The sequence below is a fragment of the Neltuma alba genome, unplaced genomic scaffold (assembly GCF_004799145.2).
Source record: "Neltuma alba isolate B1F8T4 unplaced genomic scaffold, ASM479914v2 tig00002394_pilon, whole genome shotgun sequence".
Taxonomy (NCBI): domain Eukaryota; kingdom Viridiplantae; phylum Streptophyta; class Magnoliopsida; order Fabales; family Fabaceae; genus Neltuma; species Neltuma alba.
In genome coordinates, this window is record NW_021632847.1 from 22,747 (window position 1) to 34,909 (window position 12,163).

Below are 12,163 nucleotides of genomic sequence, written 5' to 3' on the forward strand. Positions count from 1 at the left end.
AAATGGCATGCACAATAAGAATTGTACGCTAAATAATGATTTTTTATTTGACAGGAAATGGGAATGTTGAAATTTAAAGGATGCAGATTAAATTTATGAAAGATAGGACAAATTAATCTGTAAAACCCTATAATTTTTCCTGATTTTTAGTTAGGTCTTTTTTATTTCTCCTTGTTATTTCACCTATCTTTAATTAAGTCCATGTAGTCCTCCCCCACTCATGTCATTATATTTCACCTGATTAAAATCAGGTCTCTGCCAAATGGAAGAGAAGCAAAAGAAAAAATTGCATTAAAACCCCATTCACAGGAATTAAATACCAAAACACCTCCTAAAATTATTAAATTAATCTACTTATTATTAAATTGCCCTCATTTTTTTCCAAGTATGCATTGCGGGTACTAACAACTCACGAATTAAATCTTTTATGATGCTTTGAAATAATGTGTTGTTTCCGGAGTCAGTCGTTAAATATGTGCGCGCTCACATTCAACTCGACATGAAAAGCGGGAGATCACTCCAAGAACAATGAAGCTACAACTTCTTTCAACAATTAGTCATTATAAATCACATCACAGCTTTTGTTTCAAGTTTACGGAACACTGAACTTGGGAAAAAGGTTTGTCTTAAGAAACATTGCAGACTACAACCGAAGAGTGGTTACTTCCTCAAATTCAATTACACCACTGGCATCAATAGTCTCTCCACTGAAGCAGCCCACCTAGGATTTGATAATTTGATTTCCATCTAAAGTAACTTCAAACATGCAATGCTTCTCCTGATGGCAAATTATTCTACTTCACCCAAGTAATCATCAATTTCAGCTGGTGTCAATACTCTGCAACACAATAAATTTGCCAACGAATCACTTTGTCACCAGATCTGAGTAGCTCCATATCCATATATATACTCTGATTGAAACATACTTTTGAAGCGGAGAAAAAGACATGATCTATCTCATTTCATCTTTTTCTTTCTTTGTTTTTTTGTGGGTGATGGAAATTATCTTGTTGAAAATATTCAGAACTTTCCAAGTCAGATTCAGGCTCATGGAAATAAATAGGATAGACGAACATAACAAGAAGTCAACTAAATTGGGTAAAAACAAAGTTCCAAGATGTAAACACAATAGAAAGTCGCACCTGAACTTTTTGTCCGCACCAATTATGCCAATTTCAATATTTTTGCCTGATATTTGCCCCTCAAACCTGGAAGACCATAAAAAGCAAAGCATTGAGAAAGAAATTTATCAGACAAAAACACAATTCCAAACATGTTTGTATTCACCTACGCAGCATTGGTACAGGTACAACAACAAACAACAAGAAATCTTATCCTATTAGGTGGGGTTAGCTACATGAATCACACGACGCTATCGTGTCCTGGTAAGGGTACATGTAAAACAAAATCTATATAAATAGAATATATATAATATAATATCTCAACCATTAAATAAAACAAGTAAACACCTAAAGGTAAATACAAAAGAATTATACAATAAAAACATATTATCAATGCGCCGGATGGTAATATGTTAAGAAAGGGCCTAGGAAGGCATTTGTGGCTGTGAAAGAGCCTTGTTCATCACCACTAATGAACTAAAAATGAAGCCCACCAACCACCACTCTAATCCATCATTCCCATAGTCCTTGTCTGAAGCCATTTCAATAAAGTCCCAAATTGATGTTACCAGATGCAAAAATTGTGTGTGGGAGGGAGGGAGGGATGAGAATGAAGGATACCAGAGTTATCTCTCAAAATTCCTATTATTCCCCTGACCCATAACCTGCATGTATTTTGCTGTACATTGTACGGGTATGTCTCGCATTTAGCACACTGGTTCTCCTGGGTATAGCAGATAAGAACTTAAAAAAGAAGAGAGACAACTGTCAAGAAAAAAAGGACACTGAGCACTCATTTCTCTATCTGCATTTTCATATTGGAAGCCCAAGAAGCTAAGGACTTGGCAGCAAAAAATCCAGCTCAAGTTTAGGGATGTGTCTTCGGTAATGGCAAAACAACTAAGACAAAGGATCTTGGAGTGTCCTTGTCTACATATAATCAACCAATCTTTGACACATTCCTTCTCAAAAAATCCTAGCTCTGAAATTCTAGAGCGTGACATTTATTCTGTGGTGAGGGAAACTTGATTTGAGAAGAGAAAAAAAGAAACAACAAATAGATATGAAATGTCTTTTGGACATAACGGACAATAACATTAAACATAAACAAAGTTACTCGCTCCTACCCTTCCTTCAGAGTCAATATGGCTGTGTGGACAGCATCATCAAGCTCCATATCCTCAGTGTATCTGCAAAATGCGCAATCAACTCTTGAAATACGGGAAAAGATCTAAATGTGCGGAAAAAAATAATTTCATCTTAAATTGAGAGCATTATTAGAACTGTTCCGCAGTCATATGTTACAGAGGTCTTCGCACATTGTGGATGACAACTCATAAAAAATATCAGCCATGCTCAGTATCTACAGAAGTAAAAATTACAAAACTGAATGGATCCAACTTAGATTTTGTATGGAGCATTGTCATCAATGATCAAAGCATACCTCTTCTCCAGAAATGTCTTTGCATTAGAAACATTCTTCCCCATAGCAGAAGCTTTCCAGGAAAAATAAGAACCCGATGGATCCACCTATTTCAATCGAATCAAACAATTTTAATTTCTTCCTTTACTTTCTCTTATGGCAAACCAAAGCAATTCATTTACATAATTTCAAGTGCATGAAAAAGAGACTCAAGTGCTAACTCATCATACACACCAACTGCAGGACAGATAGAAAAAGGCTCAACTAGTTTTCTGGCGAAGGCCGTTTAAATTTAGACAGCATAAATCATCAGCGAATAGTTCACTCTGAAGTGAAAAACTCAGTTTCATGGTGGAAACAAAATATAAGTGACACAGGTAACAAAATTATAAACTTCTAACAGGTTACATCAGTATTGAACCTAAGGATCTTAATTCATGTCATTGATAACTGAATATGTGTCCTCAACTTATTTCATGCACATTCCACACACACACACACACACACATATTGTAGCACACAATCTTGTTGAGTTCAATTCCAAATCCATAAGCAAGTCAAGGCAATACAATCTAAATTGCAGTTGATAACAGGGATTGAAAGGCAGCGGGAAAAAATTCCATCACATAAAGTGTATCAATATACCTGGAACAATTGTGGACCTTTATCGTCAAATCCAGCAACTAGAAGGGACACTCCAAAAGGCCTGACACCACTATAAAGACAATACAGAAGTACCCATATTCAAAAGATAATAAAGGGGAAAATGGGGGGGGGGGCATATACATACAAAGGAACGTGCAGTGCTGTGTTTAAACTCTAAACTCAAACAGATTCAACACATTTTAGGCTCACTTGATCATTACAGGTTTTCTTTTTCTTTTTATTTATTTATTTATTTGGGGTGAGGGATTATTACAGGTTTATTTACTATGAAGATCTACCCGGTTGTTGCCAACACAATTTCTATAGAAATGTAAATGAACATATCAGGATGAGAAGGAAGGGAAAAGACATGACATGTTTCTAATACTATGAGTAGCCCAGGTACAATGCATGAGTAAATATAAACAACCCACTCTTTTTGTCAAGAATTTTTGAAAAATACATCTCTAAAAGAAATCCATAATTACCCAGATTGAGTGAACTCCTGCATGACAGCAGCGATTTCCCTTACAAGCTGAGTGACAGGGATTGGTTCCTGCGATGTTCCAATAACATACAAGATAAAGGCTATACTTTCCCAAAACATCCATAATAGAATGTAACAAAACTAGATAGAAAGAAAAGCATGAGATTTTTATTAACAAAAGAGAAATATCTTATGAGAAACACCTAATCAGATTATAAAAACCGACCATATGAGGAAAATCCTGCTTAACAAGACGAACATAAGCAATCACTTGACATTTTTATTTTATTTTAACATAGCTTTTCATCACAATCACTTTCTGTATATCCTTTTTTCTGGTCTACATCACGTAAATAAAGATGCTAAATAGAATAAATGACAAAAAGACGTGTGTGCATGTGTGCTTTTACTTTTTACTTGACAAAGAGTTGTGCATAAAAAGTGACAAAAACAATTTGTAGGGTACATGATGGAACAAGGATCTGAACCTAAGACCAATTGCTACCTACTGCAAATGTGCCACAAATAAGATTAAAACAATGGAACTCATTACAATCCTAATTCCTAAGTTCCAAATGGAGGATATCATTGATGCCATAACTAATCCATCCGGTCAGGTCAAATATTATAAACAGAAAACAGGAGTTAATTATTGAACAGTTGAACTAGAGCTTGAAAAAACATATATTGAGCTAAAACTTACAGAAAAAACTTACTTTATATAGCCGGTGATACTGCTCAGCCTGCTTCCTACTTTTTCGAACCAAAACCCGAAAGTCAGGACCCATGCCACTGAACAACAAGGCAAATTTTCCACAAAGCTCAATTGCATGAAGAAGGATTATGGAGACTAAGAAAGAAAGCTATTTCCTATAATGGAGCTTTCTTCTCTTGTTTATGTATGATTTGTATTAAAGTAGCCTTCAAAAGTTATCTGGTGTCAGGGTACCCAGTAGAGAAGTGATTATGACCTTCTAGAATACATTTCAAACTAATAACCATAAAATTACGTAATCTGAGGCATTTAATAAAGCACACAGATACTAAAATGACTATAACTCAAAATAATTCAAGCATGTAGTGTGAAACAAACCTATAAACAACACCAATATTTGGTGTTAATATCTGAATCTTCTGTACCTGCAACCAAGAAAACAAAGTTAATGCATCAATTTTCAATAATTGAAGGAAAAGTAACCAACTAGCTTCAGATTAAATAATTCTGTAAGAATGGACAACCATAAAAGCACCAGCTCAAGCAACAGCATGAAAACATAAGACAATAGGCAGCAGAACCACAAGGCATATGACCTAGAATAGGGAAACTTGTATATTTGAAGCGTGATCACGAACACAATGGGAGGCAAAGCAAGGGCAAATTAAAAAAAAAAAAAAAACTCACTGATGTTTCATCAACAAGTATAGATGGCAATTTCTTCTCTGTTGCAATGACAACACCATTCGCAGCTGCAAGAATCGAATAGAGACTTAAAAAACAACAGAAGCTATTAAAAAAAAAAAAAAAAGAACCTAATGATCCACGAGACACCATAACATGCTGAATCACATTTAATATTTAAAATTATATTAGAATGTCTGTGTTTACATCCTAATTTAAAATATTCGCATATCAATATAATTTTACATATAAAAACATCCCTCACATTTGAATTGCTTTTTCTTTCTTTTTTTTTCCTTCTTTTCAGTCCTACACATACTCATCCGGTGGCAATGTGTGTTTTCTGGTTTTAACGAGAATATTATTGCTAATAAAATGGATTCAGCACATGATAATATAAATGCTTGAGGCAACAGGACAAGAATTATTAACAGATCCGGAGATAGCAATCATCACCTTTAATTCCAAGAGATGTTTGTCCAGAGCCAACAGCTGTCAGAGCATGCTCTATCTGAACAAGTTTCCCCGATGGACTGTCGAATATAGAAACAAAATAATGAGAAGTGTGCCTGTGAGTGTGTGTTATTGCATCGTGATGTGAGCAAAATTCCACTAACCATACCTAAAAGTGGTCAAAGAGAATGAGTATTGACTATCCCCCATGATCTTGTAGAAGAAGCTGGCAAAAAAGCAAAAACAATTTTGACAATTTATGAGTCTTCATGGCATATATTAACTGGAGACATAGACATGTCGGTTTCTCGGGGGGAGGGGGTGTTTATGAACACACCTAGCAACCAGCAAAATATCGGAAATCCTATGCAGTGGAAAGACAACCAAAAACCTGAAACTTGAATCAATTCATGGTCACAGCAGTTCCAGGAACACAACAACCGCAGACAATAAACCAAAGGGGGAAAATTTTTTCAGCTTAGCACTTCATAATCGATTCAGAGGAATGCAATTAAATAGTCAACAGATCAAAGCTTTGCTACGGAAATCGACACTTTTGCGAAGACTACAAGCACCAAGAACAATGAGTCCGCATTACAGCGTCAAGTTTTTACCTTTAATAATCAGCGAGAGCAAGCTCGACTCGAACCGCAGATGTATGTCTTCGAAAATTGATCTTGCTTTTCTTGAAGAGGGTATTCGTCGGTAACAAGAAAGCGCAATTGCAATTGGGTTGGGCCTTTTAGGTTTTGTTGAACTAAGTAGCTCTGAAACAGGCCCAATTATCCTCACTCAGGCCTCGCTAGGCCCATTACAAATCATTTAGCTGAATTTTCATTTTCCTCAAATATTAAGGCTTATACGTTCGACTACTATTGGCATGGCCTCGCTAGGCGCAATTGCTATATTGGCATGTACCTGCTTACTAGTTTATTCATCTACTTTTGTTTTTTTCTTGTTAAATCTGGTTAGGGCAAGGGGAGATTCATAAAAAGCAAATAAACCAAAATGACTATAAAATTAAAATATATATATAACAAAGGAATACATTCTTTTTTAGTATGAGAAGTGGTTTTTTTTCATTTTATATAATTTATTTTCTATAAAAAATGCTAGTATAACTAATACGATGTCTTACCAGTCCCCTATTATTGAATTTGCTCCCAACACAGCATTCGCACACGGATTAAAAGAAAAGGAGGGGGGGGGGAGCAAGAGCGAGTATGGTATCTTCAAAATTATGTGTAGTATAAAACTGGAGATAACAAACGCCCAAGACTCCTTCCATAGAGCTTGTTGAGATAAAGATGAGGAAGGCAGGTGGGGCTGTGGTTTTTCTTGCAAATTTGGGGGTGTTTGGATAGAAACCAAACCATGGTTTCAGAAGTGCTTTTATGGATTACGAAGTAAATATGTGGAAGAGATTACCTCGTTTTGCGGAAAAGTGCTTCTGAAACCATGGTTTTAAGTTTCCCAAACACCCCCTTAATCTTGGTCCCACCAGCAATAGCAGAACTAAATGGGATCATTAATGGATTGCAAATGTCCTAGGATAGAGGGTATAGGGAAATCCTAGGGATGTCTGGTTACATAGTGGCCATTAATTTTTGTATTCGTGACTGTGACTCTGGCCACTCATTTAGAAATATGATACACGACACTAAGGTCATAATCAATATGGATTGGCAAGATTTAATTAGACATGTAGACATGTGCCATTTATTTAATGCTGGTAGTTTAGCAAAAGCTGCTCATAGGTTAGAAAATTTTTTTGTATCTTTGATCCATCTCTACCTTAGATCTAAAAAGTGGATCTTGATCACGTTTAGATCTTTTGTATTGTTTGCTTTTGTTAAGTAATGTGATTCAGTACTATTATTTGAAAAAAAATAGGAGATAACTTCTTTTCAAATGCATACCAAAATTTTATGCACAAAAGGTTTTATAAGAACATATTAGTAGTACTTAGGATCCCTTTGGATTGACAATGGAAAAAATAGTTTATTTTCGAAAGAGTAAAAATCAAATTGGATAATGTGATTTATATTTGGATTGGATTTTATAAAAGTTAGTTTGTCAAAATTAAAAAAAATTGTTTGGATTATAATTAAATAAGTAAATTTAGTTTCTAAAATTACCAAAATGAGTATGGTTTTTAGTACATGATAAAAAATGAATTTATATAATATAATGAATTTAAATTATTTTAATAGGAAGAACTGAAATTTGATGACTGAAATATATTTTAAAAAATTAGAAATATTATAAAAAAAATTTATAAATATAAAACGAAACATAATTTAAAAAATTATAAATTATTTATGTAAATATAAACACACATTTCAAACTTTTTTCCTAACTGAATGTCATCTAGGGGATGTACTAATGCTTTTCCTACTGAAAGTTCTAGAGCAGCTACTTTTTCAATTTTGGACAATAGTATATGAAGAGTGGTTCATTAAAGTCGAGAAGGAGCGAGTGGAGTAAGGGAAAAGAGTAAGAAAGTAGTCTCTGACAAAGTAATCATTGTATTATAACAATCCTCACCAACCACATGGTAAATAGGTAACTTTTTTCTGCTTAAAACCAATCGTTCTTTTGATCCTGCTTTTGGTTTATAAGCAAGGGGGGTCAAAGGCTCCATCAAAACAGGTGCTTGATTTGCAAACGTGCTTGTCAGATCCATAAATCAATTTTAGGCCCACCGCAACGCCCAGCCAAACAGGCATTTAGTACCATATGATGTTTTTTGTTCATAAGTGGTTTGGGACTGGAATCAAAATTGCCAATAGTCACCATCACTTTTCAAGACTATCCGAACATAATTCAGTGCAGGAAATTTCTATCTGATGCTATTGGAGAAACCAGAAAGATACATAAATGCGAAGTATCTCTCTTGGAAAAATACAGAGAACTTGAATCAAAACTTATGCAGAGAGGTGACACCCTTTTAAATAGAATCACAGGCATAATGTCAGTCTCATAAATCAACCTCGGAGATTACCTATTAAAACATAAGCACTTCTAATGGTTTTACCTTGCTTTTATGGTTGAAACAGACAGACCATTCACTGAATGAGTTTCAAAGTCATCAGACTTATATTTCTTATTTAGCTTTCTTCCACTATAAAATGCTGGCCTTGTTGGGAAAGGAATTGATGCAGTTTCACTTGCCAACAAGGCTATAACATCTGACAAAGCTGGACGATCTTCTGCATTTTCTTCGACACATAAAAGTCCAATGTGGACACATCTTAATACTTGATCTGGATCACATTGGTCTCTCAACATTGGATCAACTATGTCGAGAACTTGACCTTCTTTCCATTGTTCCCAAGCCTGAGATATGCAGAAAACTTTTACACTTCCAATACAAAACATACCAACCTGAAATGACAAGTTACTGAACAAATGCAATGGATTCTCTCTGGAAAACATACATGCCCTACTAGATTTAGTGGACCTTGGGAATTGTAGAAACTGTTATTTCTTCTGCCGCTTATAATTTCAAGTAGCAAAACCCCAAAACTATAGACATCTGATTTAGTAGAGAAAATTCCTTCCATGGCATACTCAGGTGACATGTATCCACTGCACAACACACGTGATAAGGGAAAATCTGTCTCAAGGTTACCATAGCATAAAATGCATCTGTAAGAAGAAATAGATTTTTGCATAAATGTACTCACTATGTCCCTACAACCCGATTGGTTTGTACATTTGATTCTTGTGTAAAAATCTTGGCCATACCAAAATCTGCAATTTTAGGATTCATATTGCCATCAAGAAGAATGTTACTAGCTTTCAGATCTCTATGAACTACTTTTAGTCTTGAGTATTTATGGAGATAAAGCAATCCTTGAGAGATCCCCTCAATTATGTTGAAACGCTTTTTCCAATCTAGCAACTTGCTACGAGTAGAATCTTCACAAGAAAAACATGAACGTGAGTTGAGCTTAAGGAGTGCCAAAAAAAAAAAAGACGAACACAGAACACTAGATTTTCCTTGGAAGAAAAGTACTTGTTTGCTCACCAAATAGAAAGTAGTCTAAGCTTTTGTTGGGCATGAACTCATAGATTAACATCCTCTCTTCTCCGTGAATGCAGCAACCTAACAGCTGAACAAGATTCACGTGTTGGAGTTCAGATATCACAATGAGTTCATTTTTAAACTCAATTACTCCTTGTGCTGAACCTCTGGAAAGTCTTTTTATGGCTATTTCTTCTCCCATTGGCAATAATCCCTGAAATGATTTTCACCAATTTATCAGTCTCATCAATGACTCATCACCAGAAAGGGTTCAAAGATTTTTAGGGACCACCTTATATACATGTCCAAATCCTCCTTTGCCTAGCAAGTTTTCTGGTGAGAACCTGTTTGTTGCTTCCATGATTGATTCATAGTTGAAAATTTTTAAATTCCCCTTCTTTACATCATTTTTAAGTTCATTAACGGTGGTATGCCTATTAAAGGACTCTAAGTTGCCCCGTTCATTCTCCTCCCTGCTTCTTCCATTGTCTGTCGGATATGACACAATAACTTTACTAAAAAGAAGAATGATGGTCATGTCATTACAATTAATCTTAAAAAACATGCCCAATGCGTTTATAGATGCATATACCTTGAACTTCAGTTGCTTTCCTCCATCTTAGGTAGAAAATGCCAAGGCAGATTGTGATCAGAGCTGCTGCCATGGTAGGACCAATTATTTTCCACTTCTTCAAATCTGCATTGCATTGACAATCTTCAACTGTTGCCTTTGAATCTTTCATGGGTAGTTTTACTTCCTTTTTTTTTTTTTTTGTTAACGTAGTTTCACTTTTACTTTTGTAAAGATGTCTCCTATAGCATGTGATATGTTTTCAGTTCCACCCCAACCTAACAGACATAACAGTAAAAGGATATGAAATGTTTCACAGCAGATGTTTTCTTACATATCAGAACTTAGGTATCTGTTTGAGTAATTCATATGACAAGAGATTTATAGATTGAAACATTTTGTGCTTCAAGCAAACCTTTACTTAAGTTTGGATGGATTCCTGTTCTATATAAGAAAAGGAAATTCTAAACTTTGTGTGGCAGCCATACCTTTATGATCTGAGTCATATGGTGATGGTATTAAGACGTTTATGCTTGCGTCCCTAGAGTCAACAGGCACTGTCCTCCAATGTCCATGGTAATATATGCATCCAGTTCCATTGAGGAAAGCCGTTTTGAACGCAAGGCAGGTACAGTTGGTCCAGCAAGTAGCCATACAATCACCTTCACCAATACTGATGTTTGCGTCTCTCACAGAAAAACTCTCATTTCCAGATGGAGAACCGATATATTCAAACTGAATTTGGAATTTTTCACCAGGTTTTCTGCAGTTGGGTGGTTTCGATTTTCGACAGCCACTTTCACTGTTAAAGCCATAGCAAGTATCAGCACTAGCAATGAGGAAATCACTCTCTCTTGTGTCCAATAACCGACCATTATGAAACAGCACCCACTGTGATTCATCATCATATTTACCTCTGAAACTAAAGGACTCTTCTTCCTCTGTTGAGACAATGTTGTATTCATAAAACTGCTGAACTTCTTCTGGTATGTTCACAAATCTGTTGTTTTTCACCACCCCACTTGCCCAATATATCTGCCCTTGTCTCTTAATGATTAATTGCTTTTTTCTTGGATCCCACTCGAGAGTGAATGAACCAGAAGCTGGGGTTGCATCAGAAATGGACGCTGTAACAGACCAAGATTGATGAGTTTTGTGGTTAATTCCTAACTTCATACCAGGAAGTAGTATATCTGAAGGATGGTCAAAACTCTGCCACAACACACTCTTTGAAACACCATTGGGATGCAGCTCCCGCAGGACCAAGTTTCCTGAATCTAATAGAGTTAGAATGGTATTTTTGGTAACTTCAGATTTGACAGGAGAATACAGAGTTATTGGCTTCCTGTTCTGGCGGTTGATTTTGAGAGCACCTGAATACTCCAAAGTAAGAACCCCGGAATTGTTGGAAATAGGGTCGTTTCTGTTTGCAATCCAACTCTTATAGCCATAGTTGGTGTCTTCTTCAGCTTCAGAGGAAGTGTCTTTGCGGCCTATAACAAGGTAAGTGAGGCTAGGGTTCTGCTGAATTGAATCAAATTTAAGATAGAACCTGTGGTTTTCAGAGGTTAGCATGCTTGTGTGATCAAGCACATCACCTGGCTTCAAACTACTTCTTCCTGCACCAAAACTAGTTCCCCAGAGACAAATCAATGAGAAAATAGGCAAGGTAACCACTACGGCCATTGCAAATATACCGCAATAGAGTGCTTTGATTTAAGCAATCTATGAAAAGTTGAAGAAGACTGCTTTGATCTTTGTGGATAAGGTTGACTGGTGACTACCTAGACATGTTTGAGATATTCTTAGAAAGAGAATATGGTGTATACAGACTTTGTCCTTAGTTTTGTGTCTTATTATAAAGTTCTAGGTATTATTTTTAAAAAATGTTTTTTAAAGCAACCCTTGTAAAGGATCAAAATTACTTCTGGTCAAAAAAATACATCTTACTTAGTAAAGATGCCTTTTCCAATAATAATAATTGAGGGGCAGAATTGAAAAGGAGGACATTTTTTTTTTTAATATAATGTACTT

General features: G+C 35.6%; 2 protein-coding genes across 4 annotated transcripts; both read right to left on the reverse strand.

Annotated features, from left to right (window-relative positions):
- Positions 1-518: 518 nt before the first annotated feature.
- LOC114725142 (proteasome subunit alpha type-2-A) lies at positions 519-6,161 on the reverse strand. 3 transcript variants are annotated; one of them, XM_028911635.1, is made up of 12 exons: positions 6,143-6,161; positions 5,698-5,754; positions 5,532-5,608; positions 5,079-5,143; positions 4,770-4,816; positions 4,393-4,468; positions 3,678-3,745; positions 3,190-3,259; positions 2,566-2,651; positions 2,249-2,311; positions 1,143-1,208; positions 519-838 (listed from the first exon to the last, which is right to left on the reverse strand). In XM_028911635.1, the coding sequence occupies exons 2-12, from the start codon at positions 5,736-5,738 to the stop codon at positions 790-792; spliced, it is 708 nt and encodes a 235-aa protein (XP_028767468.1). In that variant the 5' UTR covers positions 5,739-5,754; positions 6,143-6,161; the 3' UTR covers positions 519-789. The 3 variants fall into 3 exon arrangements, with proteins under 3 accessions (XP_028767468.1, XP_028767475.1, XP_028767459.1); XM_028911642.1 differs by lacking the exon at positions 6,143-6,161 and adding an exon at positions 5,920-6,046; XM_028911626.1 differs by lacking the exon at positions 6,143-6,161 and adding an exon at positions 5,866-6,046.
- Positions 6,162-8,561: 2,400 nt separating this feature from the next.
- Positions 8,562-11,738, reverse strand: LOC114725162 (G-type lectin S-receptor-like serine/threonine-protein kinase At1g67520). The gene is made up of 7 exons (XM_028911653.1): positions 10,618-11,738; positions 10,151-10,255; positions 9,851-10,068; positions 9,525-9,772; positions 9,218-9,439; positions 8,969-9,119; positions 8,562-8,867 (listed from the first exon to the last, which is right to left on the reverse strand). The coding sequence occupies exons 1-7, from the start codon at positions 11,702-11,704 to the stop codon at positions 8,562-8,564; spliced, it is 2,337 nt and encodes a 778-aa protein (XP_028767486.1). The 5' UTR covers positions 11,705-11,738.
- Between the last annotated feature and the right edge of the window lie 425 nt (positions 11,739-12,163).